The sequence below is a fragment of the Bubalus kerabau genome, chromosome 18 (assembly GCF_029407905.1).
Source record: "Bubalus kerabau isolate K-KA32 ecotype Philippines breed swamp buffalo chromosome 18, PCC_UOA_SB_1v2, whole genome shotgun sequence".
In the NCBI taxonomy this organism is placed as follows: Eukaryota; Metazoa; Chordata; class Mammalia; order Artiodactyla; family Bovidae; genus Bubalus; species Bubalus kerabau.
The window spans coordinates 12,222,468-12,249,344 of NC_073641.1; the positions used below are offsets into that span (position 1 = coordinate 12,222,468).

Genomic DNA, 26,877 nt, shown 5'->3' on the forward strand with positions numbered 1-26,877 from the left:
ATAAGTAAACAAATAAAATTTTCCAGTGGTCATGTATGGATGTGAGAGCTGGATTGTAAAGAAAACTGAGCGCCGAAGAATTGATGCTTTTGAATTGTAGTGTTGGAGAAGACTCCTGAGAGTCCCTTGGACTGCAAGGAGATCCAACCAGTCCATCCACCATCCATCCTAAAGGAGATCAGTCCTGTGTGTTCATTGAAAGGACTGATGCTGAAGCTGAAACTCCAATACTTTGGCCATCTGATGCAAAGAGCTGACTCATTGGAAAAGACCCTGATGCTGGGAAAGATTGAGGGCAGGAGGAGAAGGGGATGACAGAGGATGAGATGGTTGGATGGCATCACCGACACAATGGACATGAGTTTGAGTAAACTCCGGGAGTTGGTGATGGACAGGGAGGCCTGGTGTGCTGTGATTCATGGGGTCACGAAGAGTTGGACACGACTGAGCGACTGAACTGAACTGAAATAAATAAGGTATCTTTACACAGAAACATACAAAACAAGGTTATGTATTCATGGGGAAGTGATGAAAATGTGACCAGAGCAACATTAGGTTTTTCGTTTTCTTTCATCACTAGGTTTTGAAGGAACCAATCTTGCATTTCCCATAGGAGCAATGGTTCAGGACTTGCTAATTCTTTGCTTGCAGGGACTTTAACAGAACATAACTAATGCAGTTAATGAGAACTGATTACTTCTAAGGAAACTACTTCTTTTCAAAAGAAGAGAAAGCTCAAACACAGGCAGCCCTGCATTTTTCTTATGGAACAAAGTTGCATATGTTTTCTGACACATGATACAGCCACACCAGGTTTTGCTTCTAGCAACAGAATTGGGAGCTAGTCTCCTATCGGAACACTAAATATTTTTTTAATCCCCCCAATGCTTACATTGTAATAGATTTACTATATTTTGAAGGAAAGAAGTTGGCCTCCAAAATTAAAAACTCAGTGAAAAAACAATTTTTTAGCTTTTCCATACAGAAATCTAGAAATTATCCAGGATTTTTAAAATAAAAATGTCTTATAATTACTGACGTTGAAAGTTTTGTATAATAAAGAGTATATGGCTGGTTAAAGTACAACTTCCTAGAGGGAAGAAGCTTTTCAAACTGTAGAGGAAATACTTTTGCTAATACCCATATACATGCACACACAGCTAAGTCATCCTACTGGTAAAACAATAACAATAACACTTGTGTAGGCTTAAGACACAATAATGCTTATACTAAAAAAAAAAAAAAAAAAAAAGGTACTGTTAAGTGATAAAACACAGTGGTCACTGAAAAATAAAGACTATTTAGTTGAGATGACCAAACAACACAATGAGAAAAAGCTTTCTGAGAAAGTGCCCAAGAATTGGTACTCAGAGAAACAAGAGATTTCTATGAGCCAGTAGAGGAATACCAATGCTGAAAATGAAGATTCATTTTGAGTACATTATCTTAACTCTACACCAAAGGTTAGATAGACAAACCAGTCAGAAAGAATCTTGATTCAAAAAAGGACCTGTTTACCACTGGAGGTAATGAAAACACCAACTCTTCATCTCAAAGTAATTTATCCTGTCTTTCCAGTTGGAAATGTATTTAAAGGTATTCATAACTAAGCAAACCCAGTTAGTATTGAGGAAATCTATTTTTATAGAAAAATGCCAGCTAACAATTATAGAAATAACAATAATAGAAGTAGAAAATTCACCATTTCACAATCTTAACAAAATTACTAACCAGACAAGGACTGAAAATGAACACTAAATCTCTTAGGTGAAAGACTGTCAGAAAATCCTATATGCTGCCAAAGCATCTTCCAATAGATTATGTGCCAAATGCAAGAGGAAATTACAATGAAGAGTTTTGACTATCACCTCCTTAATCTACCGATCAAACAACAGGATAAAAAGACCCTGGTCTCTTCAGTAAGTCAATGTCGTAGAGAGAAAGAGAAAAGTGAAGGGAACTGTTCTAGATTTTAAAGCCCTAAGAGATATAATAATCAAATGTAATGGATGGTCCTTGATCATGCGCTGGTTGTAACAAACCAGATATAAAAGACATTTTGAGGACAACTGGGAAAATGTGAATATGAACGGATCACTAGATCATGTTAGGGAATTAAATGTCAAATGTTTACATTTTATGTTAAAATACTCATGGGGAAAATGATGGCTATATTACAGGTTTGTGAATATTCATTTACTATTCTATTTTTATGTTTGCAGGATCTCAAAATTTTTAAAGTTTAAAAAGAAAAAAAGAATATTCTAGCTTGGGAGTCAAGGGCAATTATGAAATTAGGAGGTGAAAGAAAAAACATTTTACAGGGTAAAATAAATGATTATTTTAGGTTATATTTAGTAAAAAACTAGTATGTAATTTGCCTACTTGCTTCAGTGTGAGATAATCTGATATGCTAAATATATCAGCTTTAGACATAAGAGGGAAAAAGATCAAGTAAAGGAGAAAACTCAAAGTCTCTTGAGTCTTCTAATGAGGCAGAAGTAGTAAGGTCAGACAGCTTTCTACCACAGATGAGATGGACTCATGAGTACAAAGTCAACATGAAAGTTTTTAACTTCCTACAACCAACTATAACGCAGAGAAACATCTGAAGTCAAGTATTTCTAAACATTCCTTGGGGTTTCCTGGTGGCTCAGTGGTAAAGAATCCACCTGCCAATGCAGGAGACACAGATTTGATCCCTGGGTCAGGAAGATCCCATATGCTTCAGAGCAACTAAGCCCATGCCCCACTACAAGCGAGCTCGTGCTCTAAGCCTGGGAGCCATCACTACTGGGGTCTGAAGCCCACACGCCCTATGCATAGCCTGTGCTCTGCAACAAGAGCAGGCACCCCAATGAGAAGCCCTCTCACCACAACTAGACAGCAGCCCTGCTCGCTGCAACTAGAGAAACTCCCACACAGCAACAAAGACTCAGCATGGCCCCAAAAAACACTAATAAACAAAGAAACAAAAATAAACAAAGAAAAACTGCTTAAAAAAACAACAACAAAAACATTTCTTATTTAGTTACCTGTTTTGGCTGCCTTTCTAAGACTTCAGCTTTTAACCAGGTTTCAACTTCTTCAATTTTCTTTTTATGCACAGCAAGTTCATGCTAAAATTTTCAAGTTTAAAATAAAAACACTTTAACTCAAAAATTTCTGATACATCGCACAGACTATTCTACACATTTTTAATGAAAAAACTAGCAAATGAGTAACATAATAAAAAAGTCTTTTTGATTATAATTCTTTATATTCATATGGAAAAATTCTATTGTTAAACTGACCACAACATATGAATATCTGAAGCACATCTGAAATTATAAAATATTTTAAAATCCTGAAATACATTTTAGTAAGGTAATAAATAGGGAGGGACTTTACAAAAATTAAGCAGATTAAGTCAATGTTAGGGGTTGATTAAATGAAACTAAATCAAAGGGTTAAATTAAATCAAAGACAAATAACCAATGATATATCTTCAGAATAACTGTTGGGAAAATTCGAGACTGGAAATATAAAAAAACTTAGAAGTTATTATTTTTTTCTAATTCATTTAGGCAAAAAGGTTTTTATGAATAATAACAAAAATGCACATCACTCTCCTTCCTGAAACTAAATTATGAAGACTTCTTTGTATGCTAATTATTACCTGAGTTTCTGGTTTGTATTTATCCACCCATGGTTCATTTTCTGACAGATATTCTTTTGAATTTTCTAGACCATAGATTTGTTTAGAGGAAGATAGGTTTCCTCCTTTGCTAGCCGGAAATCTGCTACTTTCTAATGTGGAAGGCACCTTTTTTCTTCTAAGACTTGAGTTATTCACACTTAATGATGTGGCAGTAATAGTAGAAATGCTTGTAGTCTCTGAAAAACCATCAAATGATGGGTCTACCCAGTTTGTTACCTGAAAAAAAGAAACCATATAAATAAACACTGTTATATTTTTTTGCATCTATTCCCTATGTAACTACTCTATTAAAAATTCTTGTATTAGCAACATTGACAATAAATCTCACAAATTCTTTAAATAAAACTGACTCTATGTATGTTATTCTTCTACTTTACAATAAGTATAAATGCATGCTTATCTACTTGACCATGGCAATGATAAATGCCATATAGATGAATACAGAGTACAAACAATTATTTTTATAAATAATAATCTTTCCAGGTTAAAGATTGGTGGCTTTCCTGGTAGCTCAGACAGTAAAGAATCTGCCTGCAATGTAGGAGACCCAGGTTCAATCCCTGGGTTGGAAGAACCCTGGAGAAGGAAATGACAATCCACTTCAGTATTTTTGCTTGGTGAATCCCACGGACAGAGGAGCCTGGTGGCTACAGTCCATGGGGTTGCAAAGAGTTGGATATGACTGAGTGACTTTCACTTTCAGGGTAAAGATGAGGCTGATTCTTTTAAAACTCATTTGTAGCCTTGAAACACAAATATTAAAAACACCTATCAAAAAAGAAGTAAAACAGAATAAAGAAAAAGGCAACTACGTAGAGCAGTAAGAAAAGGAACACTTCTGCCTTGACCAGATTAATATATTCACAAACTAAGAACCATTTCATACATTGAAGTAATCCCTATCAACCTTAAGACTTGTGAGGATAAGGTCTAAGAATACTGATGCTATGAATAATCCGTATTTATGACTTGATTATATTTTTCTTCAGCTCACGAAGCAACTAGTATGTTTCTGAAAGGGAAGCAGGCTTTCCAGAGAGGATGATCTGTCAGATTTGTTCAGGAAAATGAGTACTAGGTTAATAGAGCAGGAAAGTCAGTGAGTTCTACTTCACGGTCCTCTGGTCTATAGAAACTCCTGACCTCTCTGTTTCCCTCCATCATTTCCTTTTCTTTAAAATCCTTCATAATGATCCACAGCGAAAAATGCAAAAACAAAATATTTTAACCTAAAAATATTTAGGAGTATTAAAAATACTTAATTTTTTAATTATTAAAAATATTTAATAATTTTAATTTTAAAAGTGAACTTTTTCTTAACATTCCAACAGTATAAATCTAGAAAAATCTAGTTCAGTGCCTGACTTTTGGAATTCCCTGCCTGGCTAACAAGGGGGAACAAAGATATATTTTCCTTGAAGAATGCTCAGCCACAGTTGTGAACCATTTACTTACTACACAATGCTTCTTGCTGGGAAGGAAAGAAAAAAACAAACAAACAGAGATTGGCACTGCAAGTAGGCTCAGGAGAAGGAAGTTAGAGCTTACAGGTATTTTATGAATGCAAAATCACACTTCATTCCTCTTATAAAGGCAGAGGTTAGGATTATGATCAGCAGAGGGTAAAGGAAGGAAGACCTCTGGGGAAAACAATTTCAGTCATAGCTACCCCTCTCATTTCCTCCTCTTTAAAAGACTATCACTGGTACTACAATTTTGGCCCCTTTCCTTTATAAAAATAGAGTACATGAAAATATGAGTAGTAGTAAAACTCTTAATAGCAATTCTGATCTGGCAACTTCAATATGCATATTACTCATAAATTTTAAAGTTTTATTTCTTACATAAATGTGAATTTTTCCTTAAAAAAAAAAAAGAAGAAACAGCAAAGTTAAATAATTTACTTACAGTCAGAGGACAATCAGATCCACCACTAGGAAAATGGATAACTTCCAGTACACTGTCTGACACCCATCCTACCCACCCACCAGCTTTACTGAGAACTGGTACACGGAACCACATGATTTCTAAGAGGCGGGGCTTTTCAAGTTGTAATACCACATACAACATATTTCTCTCTCTTTGATTGCTCTTTCATTCCCAATGTTCATCACAGCACTGTTTACAATAGCTAGGACATGGAAGCAATTTAGATGTCCATTGGCAGATGAATGGATAAGAAAACTCTGGTACATATATATACAGTAGAATATTACTAAGCTATTAGAATATATTTGAATCAGTTCTAATGAGGTGAATGAAACTGGAGCCTATTACACAGAGTGAAGTAAGTCAGAAAGAAAAACACCAATACAGTATATTAATGCATATATATGGAATTTAGAAAGATGGTAACGATGACCCTCTATGTGAGACAGCAAAAGAGACACAGATATAAAGAACAGACTTTTGGACTCTGTGGGAGAAGGAGAGGGTGGGATGATCTGAGAGAACAGCATTGATATATGTATATTACCGTATGTGAAATAGATCACCAGTCCAAGTTCAATGTGTGAAACAGGGCACTCAAAGCTGGTGTACTGGGACAACCCCGGGGATGGGATGGGGAGGGAGGTGGGAGGGGGGTTCGGGATGGGGGACACATGTACATCCATGGCTGATTCATGTCAATGTATGGCAAAAACCACTAAAATATTGTAAAGTAATTAGCCTCCAATTAAAATAAATAAATTAACTTAAAAAAATAAAGGTTGTGTTTTCAGTGCACAGTTGTTTCACAATTTATTATTAGAGTCTTTAGATCACTAATTATAATAAGTACTAGGCACCGTTACTTTGATTGCAGTAACAAGTCATTAGGAACATATTCAAAAATTTATAACTCCTTTTGGGCAACTATCACATGGCCATTTTAGTGTATCATACCTTTGTGGAAGATACCTTTGGTCTAAAAAAAGTTTTTGACATTATAAACTTCAATAGTTCCCATCCGTAGTATACAACCTGTAGTACATTAAAGTATAATTCACCTAGGGGCAAAAAAAGAAAAAAAAATCTCAAATTCAGAAAATTGTAAAACAGAAGTACAGTAATATGTATTGGTAAAATCAACAACATAATAAAGGCTCAAGAACTAGTGAAAGAGAATACATGCAGTAAGAAATCAAAATGGTAAAGTGAATTTTATTTTTAATGACTATAACTGTCAATTATCTACAGAGATACATTTTTCACATGAACTCAGTAATACATTAGATAACACAGAAAAACCAGACATTTGTGTACTTCTGTTTTGTTAAGAAAAATTAAACAATTCTCTTTGTGCAGTTTTTATACTGAAACTTAAAATTAAAATTATCCACACTTCAGGGCTTCCCTGGTAGTCCAGTGGTTAAGAACTGTGCCCTGCAATGGAGGGGACATCAGTTCCACTCCTGGTCCGGAAAGATCCCCCATACCAGAGCAACTAAGCCCCTGCACCGCAACTACTGGGCTCACACACACTAAAGGCGGGGACTACCCAACCAGAAGAAGTCCACACACTGCCACCAGAGCGTAGCTCCTACTCACCGCACCTAGAGAAAGCCTGCAAGCAGCAAGGAAGACCCAGGACAGCCAAAAATGAACAAAATAAATCAATTCCCCCCCCACACACTTTACATTTCAAAAATTTCCCCAAAATTTCAAATAACCAAAAAAGCACCGTACAAGGAATTCAGACTTATCACTGACTTTAGACAGACTTTATATTTTACTATAAAGTTTTTCTGTAACGGTTTGTTCTTTTTTGAACACGTCATCAAGACATTTTTTTTGGCAACACTCTTCTGAATTTCATAGTTCTTCAATGTTTACATAAACTGGCGAACTCAGCAATTTTAAGTTTGCCAGAAGGAAAGTTTTTTAAAGTCAAAAACCTGTAAACTGAGCTTTATAGTTTGGAGACACACGAAATTTATGTGTAAACACTTCCACACACTAGAAAGCAAATCATACACACTCACAAATTTTTCACGACTGGGGACATCTTTGCAGTTTCAAAGAGGTACATAGGTGGAAAAAGCACCTCTTTGAGTGAACATAGTTGACAGGTCGAAATAAGAGAGACAGACTGTTGTTCTAGTCAGAATTCTAGTTGCTCTTTGAAAACAAGGCTGACAGTTACCTCCTTTAAAAAATAGGCAACTGTCCCTGAGGATACCAGGTTCCTGAAAAGAGATGTCAGCGGCAGAAAAGACCTTGAAGAGTATTTCTAGCACACCCACCACCACCCTACACACTGCACTGGAGATAACTAAGCTGAAATATTTGTCCAAGGTCAGGCTGCTAGTCAGGCGAGAGCCGAGACGAACTCCCGTGCCTCTGCTCCAGGCCAGAGCTCAGCACCCCCACCCTCTCACCCCCAGATGGGATGGGCAGTTCGGGAGGAGGAGCCACGAGAGGCCGGGAGGCGTGAAGGCAGACATGGATTCGCGTCTCGAGGACATATATACACCACAGCCGCAGCAACGACAGCCTTACTTTCGGGTAGCTGCATCCCCTCGCGGGCGGAGGGGAGCGGTGGAGCCCAGGTTCTGCTCCTGATGGAAGGCAAGCCACCCGGCCCTGCCCGAGCTCAGCGCGGAAGCCTCTGAGAGGCCCCGCCCCTCGGGGACCTTCCAGATCTGTCGGCGCTTCCGCGACACAGTCCGGAGGACGGGGCGGCCTAAGGAGCGACTGTCTTAGGCATCCAGCGCATTGCCTGACTCGAAGCGTCGGCCCGACCGCTGCCGGTATCTCGGACCCTGCGATGCAAGCGTGTCCTCGAGGGCCGGGTAACCAACTGTGGGTGACGAGGCGACGGAGGTGGGTCTCGAGTGCCCCTCCAGGCCTCGAGTACCCCGGGCCGCTGGCGCTTGCCGTTGCCTGCCCCTGCCGGCCCCTCCCAGGAGTGTGTAGAGCGCGTGTGCAGAGGCGTGCGGAGCCAGCGCGGCGAGGACCATGTTGCTTCCGAACATCCTGCTCACCGGTCAGGGCGCGCGGTGGGGTGCTGTCGAGGGGCTGGGCTGGCCCGGGACGCCGAGTGCTCTGGGGCCTGGCCCGAAGGGTTCGCTTAGTGTTACGTGCGGAGGCTCGGCGAGGGTCGCGTGACGGGGTTGTCGCCAGGGCCTCTGGACCCGGCCCTCGCGGCGCTTTTGCGGGAGGCGGGGGGAGGGGACGACGAACGTTAATTCAGTTGGCAAGAGGTGGCCTTCTCGGTGAGGCGGAGAGAGGTAGATAGATCCAGCTCCCTTTTCTGGCAAGCTGCCTAATCTTTCTTAATCACGTTTTTGTTTGTAAAATGGCTGTTGCTTTACTTGGGTAGGGTTGTCTTTGGGTTGTTAGCTAAATAGCATAAAGCAGTATCTGGCCCTTAGATCTGTTAATGATGGATGCCATTATTAGGTCTTGAGGCTTGTTGAGCTGCCTCTCATTTTTCCTTTGTATCTGAGAGGTGAAAGGAGTCGGATGTTTGTGCTGTGGGTGATTCATTTGTCATATACGCTGGCGGAGGTTGCTTCAGGGGCTTTTTAAATTTTAAGAACAGAAGGCATCGACTGAGCATCTCTGGTCGTTTCTCGTCCAGAGGTGCTGTAAAATTCCCGGGATGATTGTGGGGTTTCTTCTGGGTCTTTGGATCCATGCTCAAGGCGCCTGTTGTATACGAGGGGCCCTAAAATGCCTCATAGTGACTTCAAGAATATTATTTCTAATTTGTTTAACTCTGAAAATGTTCTAACTGTTAAATTGTAGTAGGTAATAGCATCACGGGACATTCATGTCAAAATCTAATGGGTGTAGATGCTGTTGCAATACAAAATTGAGGCGCTCTTTGCGGAAACAAAGCAGTTGTATCTTTCAACAAAACAAGCATACTGGCAGCACATAAGTCTTGTCTGATTCTGAGAGCAGCAGATTAACGTCAACAAATTAACATTTAGCCTGCTCTTTAAGAGGAATGTTTTACAACATCTTATTTATTTGTGTCAGACAGTATCTTAGTTTTTTAATATTAAACCATATCATCAAAAATATAAACGTGAGCATTTTATTGAAAACATGGTGAGTTTAGGATTCAAACTTGGTGTATTATAGTGGACTGGAGGTAAAATGTTATTTTCCTTATAGGTTGACCTGAATTTATTCCTTTTATCTTTAATTATAATGACCAGATTTTATAATTTTAGCGGCATTAAATCTGAACAGCTGAAAATTAAGGGTATGATTATCTTGAAGCAATATGAAAAAGGGAAGGTGAAGAACAATGTATAGTATTGCCATTTATGTAGGAGAAGGAAATGTATGTATATATATTGATATATATGCACGCAATGTGTATATATGTATACACATTGAAACAAATAAATGGTGGCAGTTTATTTGAGGTGGCTAATTTTATTCTGGGAATTTCCATGATGGCAAACAGTCTGTGATTGGCATCAGATTCTCCCAAGCCCCACTTGCTCTGGTAAAATCAGATACACTGGGTGAAATTCTGATATCCAGCAGGCTTTGGGTTGTTCATTAGGTTATGGTGTGTGTTCATATAGGATTGCTAATTAGGAAACTCTTCATTTCAGTTGTTGAGAACCTTAAGGGCAGATCAGTGGCTAAAGTCTAATGAGTATTTCATGAACAGTATTTTTCTGTGGCTTGTCTTACAGGTACACCAGGGGTTGGAAAAACCACATTAGGCAAAGAACTCGCATCAAGATCAGGACTGAAATACGTTAATGTGGGTGATTTAGCTCGAGAAGGTAAGGGACACTTTGGTGTTAGGTTTGTTTATTTAAAAAGTGAGAGATAAAGAATGAAGTATTAGCACTGTATTTATTTTGTGAGAAAGAAGAGAAAATTTTCCATGAAGGAATTTGTGCTCTGTTGGGGACATAGAAATAGAACATATTGTCTCATGCTGTGTCCTGGTTATTTTGACTGCTGCATCCCCTCTGCAATTGGCTGGCAGTTTTTGTGGACAGTAATAACTGGAACAGCTTCCATGAAGATAGGACCGTTTGAATATGAGGAAGAGTATTTTGAGTTATGCTAAGCATATATGTATAGAGAGAAAGATAGTCTGTGAGCTTACTGGAAGGACAGAATTTTGAACACAGGCAGTAGGATATGGCTGTACTAGATTAATTTGATGCATGCCTGCAAGCATCTGCACATATTTTTAAAGTATATGTTTTTACCTATTTTACCCTGGTTTTTCCCAGTCTTTCATCACTTCCATTATTTGTGTCTTCATCTTTTTATATTCTCTAATGGGTAGAAACTCCATAAATTTAAGTAAAGGGAACTTTAAATGTGCCTCATTAAAATTGAAAAGATGTAACATTTTTTAATTTCTATTTTTAAAAACTTGTATTTAAAACTTTTTAAGTTCCTGACAGTTGCTACTAAAGTAACTATTTCACATTTGATCTAATATACATATTTTTTTCAAATGATCTAAAGTTTGATCACCGGATATCATGGAGTCTGGCAAGATGGCTTCTCCCAAGAGCATGCCGAAAGATGCACAGATGATGGCACAAATCCTGAAGGATATGGGGATTACAGAATATGAACCAAGAGTTATAAATCAGATGTTGGAGTTTGCCTTCCGATATGTGACCACAATTCTAGATGATGCAAAAATTTATTCAAGTCATGCTAAGAAAGCTACTGTTGATGCAGATGATGTGCGATTGGCAATCCAGTGTCGTGCTGACCAGTCTTTTACCTCTCCTCCACCAAGAGATTTTTTATTAGATATTGCAAGGCAAAGAAATCAAACCCCTTTGCCATTGATCAAGCCTTACTCAGGTCCTAGATTGCCACCTGATAGGTATTGCTTGACTGCTCCAAATTATAGACTTAAGTCTTTACAAAAAAAGGCATCTACTTCTGCAGGAAGAATAACAGTTCCACGGTTAAGCGTTGGTTCAGTTACTAGCAGACCAAGTACTCCCACGCTTGGCACACCAACCCCACAAGCCATGTCCGTTTCAACTAAAGTAGGGACTCCAGTGTCCCTCACAGGGCAAAGGTTCACAGTACAGATGCCCACTTCACAGTCCCCAGCTGTAAAAGCTTCAATTCCTGCAACATCAGCAGTTCAGAATGTTCTAATTAATCCGTCATTAATTGGGTCCAAAAATATTCTTATTACCACTAACATGGTCTCATCACAAAATACTGCCAATGAAGCATCAAATGCATTGAAAAGAAAACATGATGATGATGATGACGATGATGATGACGACGATGACTATGATAATTTGTAATCTAGCCTTGACGCATGTAACATGTATACTTGGTTTTGAATCTGTTGTACTGAGATTAAACATGCATGCTAGATGTTTCCATGTTGTGTTCTAGAAAAAATAGTATTTAATGAGTAAATACGCTTACCATACTTTTCGATTGAGCTGTTGTGTTAGATTTTCTTTAATAGGATTAGTAATGGTTTCTCGTCAGCCTTTAAGTGTAAAAAATAAAGTTGCAATTCGTGCATTTAATTGTTGGTACTTTGGCAATTATGTTCTTAGTTTTTTTTTTTTTTTATAATTGCAGTTTTCCACCTCATCACCAACAGAAATAGCAGTTGGAAAAACTTGAAGTTGCTGCAGTCTACTCCTTCCATTAGAGTCACTTCTAGTGTTTTCACATGTTTAGATCATAGTATGATCTCTGGTGTTGAGTCACTCTTAGGGGCCATTCTTTCAGATTGCTGAAGTATAACCATGTCTGCTTTTTAGAGAGACCACTTGGTCAGGATTTTTATTTATAGTGAACCTTATCCATTTGGGCTTCCCTGGCGGCTCAGATGGTAAAGAATCTGCCTGCAGTGCAGGAGACCTGGGTTTGATCTCTGGGTCGGGAAGATCCCCTGGAGAAGGGAATGGCTACCCACTCTAGTGTTTTTGCCTGGAGAATGCCCTGGACAGAGGAGCCTGCCCGGCTGCAGTCCATAGAGTTGCAAAAAGTCAGACATGACTGGGTGACAAACACTTCCCATTTAGATTTACCTTTTTCAATTGCCAGAGTTTTTCTTAGGTCCCATTTTTCTATTCCTTTGCTTATATTTAAGGATCCTTGGTGTGTCTCTCAGTATCTCACTACTTAAAAATTTTAAGTTTTTTCCCAGCTTCCCTTTTTGCAGGTCAGTTATGTATCTTTGCTCATCATATTCTTTTTTTTTTTTTTTTTCATCATATTCTTGATACTATAAGCTAGTATCATGCTTATATTTTTAATTCAGGTTTGGTGTTCAAATTATAGTTGATAAAACTTAGGTCTTTATTTGCTACTGTGTGTAGCTTGTCATTCTGCATTTTATACCCATATGAAATCTGGTTTGTTCCTTTGCCTGTGCAACTTTACTGTTTTTGATAAGTGATTTCAGAGTCACCCGTGTGCTTGTCGCTAAGTCATGTCCAATTCTTTTGTGACCCAATAGACTGTAGCCCACCAGTCTCTTCTGTCCATGGTGGCTCTTCTGTCCAGCATGAAGACTGGAGTGGGTTGCCATTTCCTCCTCTCAGAGTTACATACAGTAGTCAATTTCAGTCATGTCTTCCAGTTCTCACCCACTCAATTTAATGTTCCTAAACTTAATGAAATTATAATCTGTCATGAATAGCATTGAGAGCAACAGTAACACCAGAACCAAGGATAATCCACAGTAAGACACTTTCCTCTTGAGTCTGCTTACACACATTTTAGCTGTGTGCCTTGATGGTGCATGGTCTTGACCATTCTGTTTGTATTTTATTGATGAGTTATTTAATGAGATGGAATCTTCCTTATAAATGGGGCATTTTTCCTCCTGTTACGCCAGATAAAGGATTCTGGTCTGATTTAATAACATGTTAGATGATGTGCTTTATTAGATTTTTCAAAATATATCAGATTTTTTGCCTCCCCCAGATGCCATTTGAATATACCTGAAAATATAACTAGGAGATAGTCTGAGACATTCAGCTGCCTCATTTTTTCCCAAATGGTAATATGTTTTAAGGGAAACCACTCAGTCTTCTACAAAGCACTGTTTCTCAATGGGGTGATTTTGTCCTTCGGGGGATATTCCGAGACATTTTTACTTGTCACAACTGGAGTGGGAGGTTTTCTTGTGATCTCTAATGGGTCGATGCCAAGGATTCTGCTGAACATCCTGCAATTCACAGGACAGTCCTCTGTCTTCATAATGAATTCAGTTCAGTCGCTCGTCGTGTCCGACTCTGCGACCCCATGGACTGCAGCACCCCAGGCTTCCCTGTCCATCACCAACTTGGGAAGCTTACTCAAGCTTGTCCATTGAGTCAGTGATACCATCCAACTATCTCATCCTCTGTCGTTCCCTTCCCCCGCCTTCAATCTTTCCCAGCATCAGGGTCTTTTCCAATGAGTCAGTTCTTTGCATCAGGTGGCCAGAGTGTTGGAGTTTCAGCTTCAGCATCCGTCCTTCCAGTGAATATTCAGGACTGATTTCCTTTAGGATTGACTGGTTGGATCTCCTTGCATACCAAGGGACTCTAAATTAGAGTCTTCTCCAATACCACCGTTCAAAAGCATCAATTCTTTGGCGCTTAGCTTTCTTTATAGTCCAACTCTCACATCTGTATATGAATACTGGAAAATCTTAGCTTTGACTAGATGGACCTTTGTTGGCAAAGTAATGTCTCTGCTTTTTAATAGGCTGTCTAGGTTGGCCACAGCTTTTCTTCCAAGGAGCAAGTGGCCAAGCTCAAAATGTCAGTAGTATTTCAGGTTTAGAAACCTGCTGTAAGTCATGAGACCAAAACAAAACTGGTTTTAAATTGATCTGCCTAAATGGAGTTTATTGCCATCCTGGTAATCATGTTAAATTTCTGTATTATTTGTAAGAGACCATCTATGTTGTTTAGAACTAAAGCAGGAAAAATTAGGTGGGGAATTAAGCTTAATAAAACTAGAGAGAGTCCTGACTGGAGGGACCAAGACTGCTTTCCTTATCCCTGTTCATTCAGTCTGCATTCCTCACTGCCCTTTCCCATGTGCAGTCATTTAATTACACTTGTTATCAGCATCCTTAATTTTTCTGCTTAATTTTTCATCCTAAATTTTTAGTTTATCGATCTTCAGCCTCTGTCCCTAACCCCAGCATGCTCATGGGTCTAGACATTAGATGCATTTCAAATATCTGGCTCACAACACTTAAAATCTTGGTGTGTTTCTAACCCAAGGGTTGGCAAGCTGCCCCTGGTTTTGTAGGAGCCACTAGCTAAAGAGTAGGCTGTAAATTCTGAAATATTTACTGTCTGGCCCTTTATAGAAAAAGCTTTCCATCCCCACTCTAACCTTTGTGTATCTCATTTTTCCCCTCACTTTAATCACCTACCACTAGAAGACTTGGAAACTAACTTATTCCTTGTCCTCTCACCAGCACTGCTACCCCAATGCTTTCATCTGATTCTCGCTTTCCCACCATATATGTCTTTTCCTCTGTGATCTTGTAATCCTGACTCTCTGTCTAGTGATCTCATTGACTCAGACTGGTCAGTTCTTTTTTGCTGGTGACTCTGACTTAGACCAATTTCTAGACATCTACTAGATGTAACCATCTGGATAGTTCCTGGACATTTCCAAATTAATGTTTAGATGCTCTGTAGTCCTTCCTGACTGCTTGTCCACTCCTGATTCCTGTCCCACCACACATACAAATGCATTCACATGCTAGCCAGATGCACTTGGCTTCTAATCTTGATAGTTTAAAAAATCCGTTTGAAACCCCTATTCCATTCATAAGACCACTGATGCTGTGTCCCTGGTACCACTTGACCATCCTCAAGACCATTAGTGCTGAATCTCAGTATCTCATTGTTGTTTAGTTGCCGAGTTGTGTCTGACTCTTGTGACCCTGCAGACTGGAGCCCACCAGGCTCCTCTGTCCATAGGATTTTCCAGGCAAGAATACTAGAGTGAGTTGCCGTTTCCTACTCCAGGGGATCTTCCCAACCCAGGTATTGAACCTGTGTCTCCTGAGTCTCCTGCATTGGCAGGCTGATTCTTTACATACTGAGCCACCTGGGAACAAAGGATCATCTTACCTACCTTTTTTTCCTTAGCTTCAAGTTTCTACTTAGAAGTTACCTCCTCCAGGAAGCTTCCCCAAATATCCTGCTTATGTTCCTCACCTAAAAGATGCCCATCTTATTGCCCAAAGCACCATGATCCACAGCATTAAATATTACAATTTCCAGGTTACTTGTCTGTCATCTCTCATGTTACTGTAAACTGTTGAAGGGAAGGACTAAGTTGGTCTTGGTGTTCAATTTGTTCACTATTGTATCTTCATTTCCTCTAATTACTGGACATGGTGTTAGATAAATGTTTTTTGAAATGAATGTTTGAAAACTTGGATTACACTATTAAAATGTATTAACATGATTTTAAGAAATTCTGCAAATCAGCATTGCAATACATAAAGACTTTTAATAATAAAGTTAATACTGCTATAGTTGTATTTTAGACAACATATAGTAGTCTGGACTTAAAATATGAAGGAACATTTATCTACCCCAGATTCCCACATAGTACAAAATCAGCGGTAGGTATTCTTCATTTTGTGGCATTGTAATATATATATATATATGTATATATAGAAAGTAATGTAAAAATAATGGAGAAATTTAACAACCTAATTTACTTAAGTTTAATTACATACTTCAGCCAGTTAGTAAACAAGATTTAACTAATTCACTATTGTTGAGTATTTTAAGCATCTTTTATACTTTTTTCTGGTTAGAAATTCAGAGGTCAAAGAAATCTCTGGACAAGACATTTTTCTTGAAAAAATTACAGATTTCCAGGGCGGGCCTGGTGTGGTATTTCGGTAAGCCGGTTCCCGTGGGTGCAGCGGTGCGACGACCTGTTTTGCTTCAACAACATTTAACTTGGATCCACTTAGAGAAACTTTTGGGGTTCCTTTTTACTTAGAGTACCTCGCCCAATGGCTAGAGTACTTCTTCGTTGCAGAGGCCCCTGGTGGAGAGTTAATGGGTTATCAGATCAGATCAGATCAGTCGTTCAGTCGTGTCCAACTCTTTGCAACCCCATGAATCGCAGCACGCCAGGCCTCCCTGTCCATCACCAACTCCTGGAGTTCACTCAGATTCATGTCCATCGAGTCAGTGATGCCATCCAGCCATCTCATCCTCTGTTGTCCCCTTCTCCTCTTGCCCCCAATTCCTCCCAGCATCAGAGGCTTTTCCAATGAGTCAACTCTTCACATGAGGTGGCCAAAGTACTGGAGTTTCAGCTTTAGTATCATTCCTTCCAAAGAACACCCAGGGCTGATCTCCTTCAGAATGGACTGGTTGGATCTCCTTGCAGTGCAAGGGACTCTCAAGAGTCTTCTCCAACACCACAGTTCAAAAGCATCAATTCTTCGGTGCTCAGCCTTCTTCACAGTCCAACTCTCACATCCATACATGACCACAGGAAAAACCATAGCCTTGACTAGACGGACCTTTGTTGCCAAAGTAATGTCTCTGCTTTTGAATATGCTATCTAGGTTGGTCATAACTTTACTTCCAAGGAGTAAGCGTCTTTTAATTTCATGGCTGCAGTCACCATCTGCAGTGATTTTGGAGCCCAGAAAAATAAAGTCTGACACTGTTTCCACTGTTTCCCCATCTATTTCCCATGAAGTGATGGGACCGGATGCCATGATCTTCGTTTTCTGAATGTTGAGCTTTAAGCCAACTTTTTCACTCTCCACTTTCACCTTCATCAAGAGGCTTTTTAGTTCTTCTTCACTTTCTGCCATAAGGGTGGTGTCATCTGCATATCTCAGGTTATTGATATTTCTCCCGGCAATCTTGATCCCACCTTGTGTTTCTTCCAGTCCAGCATTTCTCATGATGTACTCTGCATAGAAGTTAAATAAACAGGGTGACAATTTACAGCCTTGACGTACTCCTTTTCCTATTTGGAACCAGTCTGTTCCATGTCCAGTTCTAACTGTTGCTTCCTGACCTGCATACAAATTTCTCAAGAGGCAGATCAGGTGGTCTGGTATTCCCATCCCTTGAAGAATTTTCCACAGTTTATTGTGATCCACACAGTCAAAGGCTTTGGCATAGTCAATAAAGCAGAAATAGATGTTTTTCTGGAACTCTCTTGCTTTTTCCATGATCCAGCAGATGTTGGCAATTTGATCTCTGGTTCCTCTGCTAAACCTTTTTAAAACCAGAAGTCTCAGTGGCAAGGGAAGAATGGCATGGGCACATCACAGCTCTGTCGTTGTCCTGGAATTTCAGCGCCGTGGTTTGGCTGCTAAACTTACGGAGTTATTAGAGGAGGTTTCAGAAAGAAGGGGTGGATTTTTTGTTGATCTCTTTGTAAGAGTGTCTAACCCATTTGCTGTCAACATGTACAAGTGGCTAGACTACAGAATGTACACGATAGTCAGGAGTACTATTTATTCAGTGCTCAATGGGGAGCCGGATGAGGACTCTTTACAATATGAGGAAAGCACGATCCAAGGACACTGAGAAATCCATCATACCTCTTCCTGTGAGGCCAGAAGACACTGAATAACCATGAACAGTGGTTCTTAGGCTGATGATGCTCCAGATAGTTTATGGACAATATTATTTTTATTAGATGATCTTGGAGCTCTATTAGGAGAAAAGGGGATCATTTAGCTCTTAAAGACTTCAAGAAAATACAGGTTATTAACTTATTTTAAGTCTTCTTTTCTACTAGCAATATTATACCTTCTAAAGCTGTTCACTGTAATAAAATCCAATAAAAAAGGCATTTAGGTCAGAAGGAAACATTCCACAGACATGGCTCAAAACACTATTCACAATGTGCTAGGGAAAAAGCTTGCTCCAGTCTCCTAAACTCTGTTCCTGAGAACTGCTGCTATATATACATTTTTTATCTTGTATTGAACTTAAGCTTTAAAAGCATATTTGAAATGTATGAACCTAAGATATATAATAAAATGCACTGTTGACTCTAAAAAATAATTACACATTTTCAGAGTCAATTTACTAAACACATAACAGTTATAAAAAGGCTCATTTAATTTGCATCTCTTTAGTAGCTGGGAAAGTCCAACATTTTTTTCATGTATTGTTTACTAATTATCTTTTCCATTATGTGTAAATTGTTTTTTTATTATTAGGTTACTGTTTTTGAGATATTTATATAATCTACATTTCAGTCCTTTGTCCTGGTTTAAATATTTCTCCCTGCTATTAAAAAAAATTCTTCAAGAAATTTAACATTTTATTTATTTGAATCAGTTATTTTTTTCACAAACTCAAATGAATCATTCCTTTGTAGAGTTTAGTTTTCCATTAGTTATCTTTGGAATGTAGTAATTAACTTTTTAATCCATCTAGAACTTGTGGTGTAAAGTAAGGGTTTAGATTATTTTCTATATAGTTAACCAGTTTTCCCCACACCAAGACAGTTTAACTTTTTAGCAGGTAAGAGTTTCTGGTAGCTGAACAGTAACCCAAGAAGTCGGAGGTCACACTAGGGTGCTAGAGAAGTGGTTCATGTGCTCAGAATCGGTCCACAGGCCGATTTCCAGGCAAGACAGTTAAAATTGCCTCTGCCTTCCACTAACCCTCGGGGACTACCCTTCTGTCACTTCAGAACTTATGCCCATTTTAAGCTTATTTCATCCTGTGCCACATTGTTAGGGGGAAGAGGGAGAAGACTATAGCATGCGTTTTGAGATGGCTAAAAGAATGATCTAAGTCTGCCTCGTGAGGACATGCCTCCCAGGGGTTCAGGTTGAGTGTGGGATTGGTATGTCTCGCCTCCTTATGACACACTTCATTTGAAAGAGAACGAATTTACTGGAAAGTTTTAATGTTAGATTTAAATTTGCCTTCTTTATGCCTGCCCCCATCATTCTTGTTTTACCTTCTGAAATTTAACCCTTGGCTTTTGGGGATGCTGGAAATCTAGACGTTCAGGAGCATCTGTATACTGACTTTCCTTCCCCAAACCCCGTGAATGTGACCTCGGTGACAAAGGGTTCATTCGTGGAATCAAGCGCCAGTTGTTGCTTTTAATAAGTTTCATATCCTTGGCCTAATAAGTTTGGAACTTAATCTGCTGTTAATGTATGTGAGTGTTTAGGACCACAAATACTGAAGTTGGTTCTCTGTTGATGGTTTCAGTTTTGAAACCATCAATAGCTAAAGCGGTTGCAGATATACTGTTACCCAAATTTCCTTCTAGACAAAATTCTAATTTATCCGCATTGCTCATTATATTTGGTGTCCATGTGACACTGTTGTATTAGTGCCCTCTCTTATCTCTAAAAAAGTAATTGAAAATTACTGAAAGTTACCGAGAAAAGACTACTTTAATACTCCAATGTAAATCTCTTTTAGGGCAGTTATATGATGGCTATGATGAAGAGTATGACTGTCCCATTTTAGATGAAGATAGAGTAAGTACAATTTTTTAAATAAAGTATACATTTAAAAAATTTAATAGGAAAGTTGACCTTAGGTTTTTTTTTAATTGATTGAATACTGAGGTGATAATATTTTTTTAGCTTATTTATTTAATTTATTTTTTATTGACCTCAGTTTTTAAAAGAGTATTCATCTTTATTTTTTCCCTTTCTTACAGGTAGTTGATGAACTAGAAAGCCAAATGAGTGAAGGTGGAGTTATTGTTGATTACCATGGTTGTGATTTCTTCCCTGAACGCTGGTTTCATATAGTATTTGTCCTGAAAACAGATAACAGTATTTTGTACAAAAGACTTGAAAATAGGTAAGAAAGGAAAAACATTAAATTCTTAAAGTATTATATAAACTTTTATTCAGATTCCTGAAGTTGGCAATTACTAACATCACAAAGGTTCTATTTGAAAATGTGACTGCTTTATATTTTGTTCTCATTATAAACCAAGTCTGTATAGTACCAACATCCTGAACCTAAGAGAAAAGGATGCATTTGTAAAACACAAGCAGTAGTTTCTGACCTAACTGACAGTCTGATTCAGTAAAATGTACTATATAGCAACTATTTAGTCATGCTTTTTCCCTAATGTAAAGCTTCTCTAGGAAAACAGCCAAGACAATAGCATATTCTTTGCTATGGAATGAAAATTACCCACTTAAATCATTCTCACATCAGAAGTGAGAAAACTTATGAAAAACTAACAAGATAAATTAACATTTCACAACATATTTGAGTTCATCCTTTCCAAGAGAGCATCAGGCTTAATCTAGAATAACCAAAAAAGCAAAGTTTTATGGAAAACATTTCCCCACTGTCTTTTGATTCAAGCTGTGGCAAAGGGGGAATTTTAAAGGAATTTAGAAAGAAGTTTCGGGAAGGAAAATTCCAGAAGTTTGCCTAACTAAGGTCAGGTTCAGAATTTGTGTTCTCAGTGATCATAGTCAACTCTGACTAAACACCGTTGAGTTGTGTGTGTGTGTGTGTGTGTGTGTGTGAGTCGCACTCTTTGCAACCCCATGGACTGTAGCCTGCCAGGCTCCCTCTGTCCATGGAATTCTCCAGGGAAGAAGACAGGAGGGGGTTGACATTTCCTTCTCCAGGGGATCTTCCCAACCCAGGGATCAAACCTGGGTCTCCCACATTGCAGGCAGATTCTTTACCATCTGAGCTACAAGGGAAATCAATCCTTGCACAAAAAAGTATAGTATGAAATATACAGGAAAAGTTAGGTGGGAATAATACCTGAAGCTTTCATCATCTTTCTTTAGGCAGGAAAAGCCATTAAAAATATTTGAACAGAGAAGTAATAGAGACAATATGGTATATATGCCTTTTCTCAAAAACCATTTAACATTTTTATTAAAAATTAAAATTTTATGTAAATAAAGATTAAAGTATGAGAAAAGCAGTCTTGTTTTTAACCATTGAAAAAATTAATCACCTATTTAATTTTTTTTTTTAATGTGTAATCACCTATTTTGGAGAAGGCAATGGCACCCCACTCCAGTATTCTTGCCTGGAAAATCCCATGGGCGGAGGAGCCTGGTAGGCTGCAGTCCATGGGGTCGCAAAGAGTCGTACACGACTGAGCGACTTCACTTGCACTTTTCACTTTCACGCATTGGAGAAGGAAACCCACTCCAGTGTTCTTGCCTGGAGAACCCCAGGGACGGGGGAGCCTGGTGGGCTGCTGTCTCTGGGGTCGTGCAGAGTCAGACACGACTGAAGCGACTTAGCAGCAGCAGCAGCAATCACCTATTTAAAGAAAAAAACCTTATTGAAATAAATTCATATACCATATGAATTGTACAACCAATTTGAAGCATACACTTCAGTGGTTTTCAGTGTATTCACAGAGTTGTATATCCATTATTATAACCAATTTTTAAAAATGTTCACACCTCCACCCCCCTCAAAAAAACCCATACCCATTAGCGGTCACTCCCCATCTCCCCTTAGTCCCCAGTCCCAGGCAACCAGTAATTTACTTTCTATCTCTGTGGATTTGCCTATTCAGGACTTTTTATAAATGAAATCATATAAAATGCGATCTTTTGTGTCTGGCTTCTTTTATTTAGCATAATGTTTTCAAGGTTCATCTGTGTTGTAGCATGTACCGGTACTTCTTTTCTTTTTATTGCAAAATAATATTCCATTATATGGATATACCATATTTTATTTATCTGTTTATCAGATTATAGACATTTGGGTTGTTTCAACTTTTTGGCAATTATGAACAATGCTGCTATGAACATTCATGCATGTGTTTTTCTGTGAACATTATGCATTCATTCATTTATCTTGGGTATTGAAGTTTCTCTAGGAATAGGATTTCTGGGTCACATGTTAAATAGCTACGTATAACTTTCTGAGAAACTGTCAGACATTCTCCATAGTGACAGCACAACTTTACATTCCCAAGAGTAGTATATGAAGCCTCCAGTATTTTCACATCCTTATTATCTTTTTGATTGCAGCCATCCTAGTGGATATGAAGTAGTATCACATTGTACTTTTCATTTGCATTTCCTTGATGGCTAATGATACTGAGTGCGTTTTCATGTGCTTATGGGCCATTTGTATATCTTTTGGAAAAATATCTATTTAGACCTTTTGCCCAATTTTTAATTGGATTATTTGGCCTTTTTTACTAAGTTGTAAGATTTCTTTATGTATTTTAGATGTAAGTCCCTTATCAGATATAAGATTTGCAAAAACTTTCTCCCATTCTGTGGGCTGTCTTTCCATAACGTTAATCACCTTTTGAGTAGTTCAATCTAATTTTGACTGTTAGAAAATTGAATTAATTTGAGTCTGAATTTTCCTTACTCATTTCACTAACTAGCTGGCTAATTTACATCTTCCTAAAGATTATACAAGTTAATTTTTTCAGTGTCTTTGGAACTGGTAAACTACAGATACATCTGTGTGATCTAGTACCCAATTAGTATATGATATTCTTTACCATGTGCGTTTTATTATATGCCATTTATTTGTTTTATCTGTCTATATCTTAATTCCTCTAACTTTAAAAATTTAGAACCATAACTATTTAGACTGTTTAATCTCATAGCTGGGCATCTGGCTTGAGGTAAGTAGATGTTTGCTAATTGAATGGCTGACAAATTGTAGGGGGAAGAATGCCAGCCTATTATTTCTAGGTAAAGAGATGAAGAAGTATTTTTGTGTGATTCTTCATGTGTTCAAAAAGTGTATAGATTCTGAAGTGTCCAATTTCTAATTTGTTCCTAAAACTCTAGTTAATGCCATTCAGATTATCTCCTCTTTGCCTTCTAGGGGTTATAATGAGAAGAAACTAAAAGATAATGTTCAGTGTGAAATTTTTCAAGTTCTTCATGAAGAAGCCTTAGCATCCTACAAGGAAGAAATAGTGCATCAGCTGCCGAGCAATAAACCAGAAGATCTAGAGGATAATATCAATCAGATACTGAAATGGATTGAGCAGTGGGTCAAAGATCACAGTTCTTAACAAGAATGGCCACTGCACAATCACTCTTGACATCTCTCTGCTGATGTCACATGAATTATTCAGTTATCAATAAAACTTTCTCATTGAAATTGTGCTGTTAGACTAGCAGATGGATAGTATAAAGGTTTATGTTTGGGTTTTTTTCTCTATGAGAAAGCTAAACTCAAATATATTGAATAATACTATTAAGGATTGAGAGTTAAAACTGTAAAAGTTTATTAAAGAAGAAAATCAAGATGATCTCTTAAAATAAAACACCGGTTAAAGATAAAGCATCGATTTTCCATTTTTCTTTCTTTTAAAAAAAAAAGTGGTAATACTTGCACTCTGTATAGAATTAAAAATGTACAAAAGCATATACAGATGGTACCCAACTTAAAATGGTTCAGCTTAGGATGTTTTGACTTTATGATGGAGCAAAAGCGAGAACATACACACTAGAAATTGATAGCTTATGGTGAATGGTGTCTGATTCGTGATCTCTGAAGAAGATTTAGCTTCGGGACCAGGGACCAGGCTTGATCACTTGAGCTTTTGTGTAGCAGAGTGTTATTAAAGTATAAAAAGGACAGAGAAAGCTTCTGACACAGACATCAGAAGGGGGACAGAGAGCCCCCCTTCCTAGTCTAAGCAAGGGAGTTATATGCATTTTTAATTAGTTATTACAATAAATCAAAAGAATGTCTCAAGGTTGTAAAGATCTTACTAGACCCCTCCCATAATTTACATTTTTAAGGTAACAGGATTAGCCAGAAGGTTTTCAGGAAGAAGTAACTGTCCTCAAGCCAGATACATTGTTGTTATATAAGTTTGTCCTTTCCTCCTCCTTGAGAATTCCAGACCCTTATCTCCTCTTTGAGAGCCCCAGATCCTTCTTTTCCTCAGGGACCCCAGACTTACTATATCAACCTGCCTAGGAATTGACTCTCTCAAATTCATGCTTTGAATTTTGATGTTTTCCTGGGCTAGCTTTCTGTATGCAGCACATTACCTGTGATGGTGGGGATTGGGGGTGGCTGCAGCTCCCAGTCAGCCGGGTGATAATGAGGGTACCGATAAAACTCACTGCCACTCTGCACCATGCAACCGTTCTACTTTAACTTTCAGTTTAGCGGTCAGTAACTTACGAGACAGTCAACACATTATTATAAAACAGGCTTTGTGTTAAGATGATTTTGCCCAATTGTAAGTTAATGTAAGTGTTCTTACATTTAAGGTAGCATATTTAAGGTAGGCTAGGACAGGAGCTTCCCTGGTCGTCCAGTGGTTAGGACTCCGAGCTTCCACTGCTAGGCATGTGGGTTCACCCCTGGTTGCAGAACTAGGATCTCACATTCCACAGTGTGTGTGTGTGGGGAGGGGGGGGGCAGGGGGAAGGTAGGCTGTGATGTTTGGTAGGTCAGGTGTATTAAGCACATTTTTGACTTAGGATATTTTCAACTTATGATGGGTTCATCAGGCTGTAACCCCAACATAAGTCAAGGAAGACCTGTACTAGAAAGGTAGGCTTCCCTTTCAGGCCACCCTGTTCTTCAGTCACTGCTGGATTCCCTCCCTTTAGGAAAGAATGTTACTGGTTTGGATGTGTGTGTGTGTGTGCTTTTTTTAAGCATATGGTAGCATTTTGTGTGTGTTGTGTGTGTGCTTTTTTTAAGCATATGGTATAGCATGTGTGTGCTCGCTTTTTTTCTTTTAAGCATATGGTAGCATACCATGCAAACTGTTCTGTCATTTTTTTTTCATTTAATGTATTTTGGATATTATACCATCTTAGAACATACAGACCTTCCTATTCTTTATTAAGCTATAACTCACATATCCTAAAATCCACTAAAGTGTACAGTCCATTTAAAAAATCGTATTCACAAGATTGTGCAACTACTCCATTCTATAACACTTTCATCACCCCAACCAAAAGACATCCCATACCTATTAGCAGTCACTGCTCATTCTTCCCTTCTCCTAGCCCCTTGCTATTACTAGTCCACTTTGTTGCTATAGATTTGCATATCCTGGAGATTTTATATAAATAGAATCATACAATATGTGGTTTTCGTATCTAGCTTCTTTCACTTAGCATAGTGTTTTCATGATCATCCATGTTGAAGCCTTAATGAGTACCTCATTCCTTAATATGGTTGAATAATATTCCACTGTATGGCTATTCCACATTTTGTTTATCCATTCCATCAGCAGCATAGTTGGATTGTATCCATTTTGGGTATTATGTTTTATGAACATTAGTGCACAAGTTTTTGTGTGGATGTATGTTTTCAACTCTCTTGGATATAGCAAAGAGGGAGATTGCTAGGTCATATTGCAACTGAGTTTAGCATTTTGACGATATGCCAAAATGTTTTCCAAAGTGGTTGCATTACTTTCTATTCTCACCATCCATGTATTGGGATCTAATTCTCCATATCCTTGCCAACACTGGCTACTGTTCACCTAATAGCCATCCTGTAGATACACAGTCGTAGCTTCATTTTGGTTTAGATACATTTCTCTAACGACCAATGCTGTTGAGCATCTTTCCATGTGTTAGTCATTTGTGTATCTTCCTTTGGATCCCTAATACTTTGTTGTTTGTTTGTTTTGGCCAGTCCACGTGGCTTGTGGGATCTTAGTTGCCTGACCAGGGATTGAACCCACTCATGCCTCGTGCAGTGGAAGCATGGAGTCCTAACCATTGGATCACCAGGGAATTCCCACTAATCTGTTTTGAAAAGACTTTTTTTCACTGCTGCTGCTGCTGCTGCTAAGTCGCTTCAGTCGTGTCCGACTCTGTGCAACCCCATAGACGGCAGCCTACCAGGCTCCCCTGTCCCTGGGATTCTCCAGGCAAGAGCACTGGAGTGGGTTGCCATTTCCTTCTCCAGTGCATGAAAGTGAAAAGTGAAAGTGAAGTCGCTCAGTCATGTCCGACTCTTTGCCACCCCATGGACTGCAGCCCACCAGGCTCCTCCATCCATGGGATTTTCCAGGCAAGAGTACTGGAGTGGGGTGCCATTTTTTTTCACTAGGATTCACTAAATCCTCTTGTCAAGTCATTGCTACTACTTATCCATCCTAACACTAGCATTGTCTCATAATAAGATGTTCCTTTAACAAAGGAAATAATGGAATCTACTACCAAACTATATACATTATAAGACTCTTAAAAATATAAATATGCTTATTAATTTCAGGCCAAGGTTTTCATGTAATGCTTTCATCACAATGCTTTAACATTT

The 26,877-nt window shown here is 38.5% G+C and overlaps 3 protein-coding genes and 1 pseudogene across 5 annotated transcripts in view; 3 read left to right on the top strand and 1 right to left on the bottom strand.

Annotated features, from left to right (window-relative positions):
• Window positions 1-8,516, bottom strand: part of RAD17 (RAD17 checkpoint clamp loader component) — a 34,172-nt gene extending 25,656 nt beyond the window's left edge. Inside the window, exons 1-4 of one of the 3 annotated variants that reach the window (XM_055555121.1) lie at window positions 8,183-8,490; window positions 6,587-6,690; window positions 3,659-3,916; window positions 3,036-3,119 (exon numbers count right to left, since the gene is read on the bottom strand). In XM_055555121.1, the coding sequence (XP_055411096.1) occupies window positions 3,036-3,119; window positions 3,659-3,916; window positions 6,587-6,690; window positions 8,183-8,198 (462 nt within the window). In that variant the 5' untranslated portion in view covers window positions 8,199-8,490. Of the gene's footprint in view, window positions 1-3,035; window positions 3,120-3,658; window positions 3,917-6,586; window positions 6,691-8,182 lie in introns of all 3 variants that reach the window. The other 2 variants (XM_055555122.1, XM_055555123.1) reach the window with 2 other exon arrangements.
• Window positions 8,513-23,916, top strand: AK6 (adenylate kinase 6). Its single transcript, XM_055555128.1, has 5 exons — window positions 8,513-8,669; window positions 10,345-10,437; window positions 20,074-20,132; window positions 20,318-20,463; window positions 23,452-23,916. Exons 1-5 carry the CDS (start codon window positions 8,642-8,644, stop codon window positions 23,642-23,644), a joined length of 519 nt encoding a protein of 172 aa, XP_055411103.1. The 5' UTR covers window positions 8,513-8,641; the 3' UTR covers window positions 23,645-23,916.
• TAF9 (TATA-box binding protein associated factor 9) lies at window positions 8,646-12,186 on the top strand. The gene is made up of 3 exons (XM_055555127.1): window positions 8,646-8,669; window positions 10,345-10,437; window positions 11,141-12,186. The coding sequence occupies exon 3, from the start codon at window positions 11,158-11,160 to the stop codon at window positions 11,950-11,952; it is 795 nt and encodes a 264-aa protein (XP_055411102.1). The 5' UTR covers window positions 8,646-8,669; window positions 10,345-10,437; window positions 11,141-11,157; the 3' UTR covers window positions 11,953-12,186.
• On the top strand, window positions 16,207-18,906 carry LOC129633342 (N-alpha-acetyltransferase 20-like; annotated as a pseudogene).
• Window positions 23,917-26,877: the final 2,961 nt, after the last annotated feature.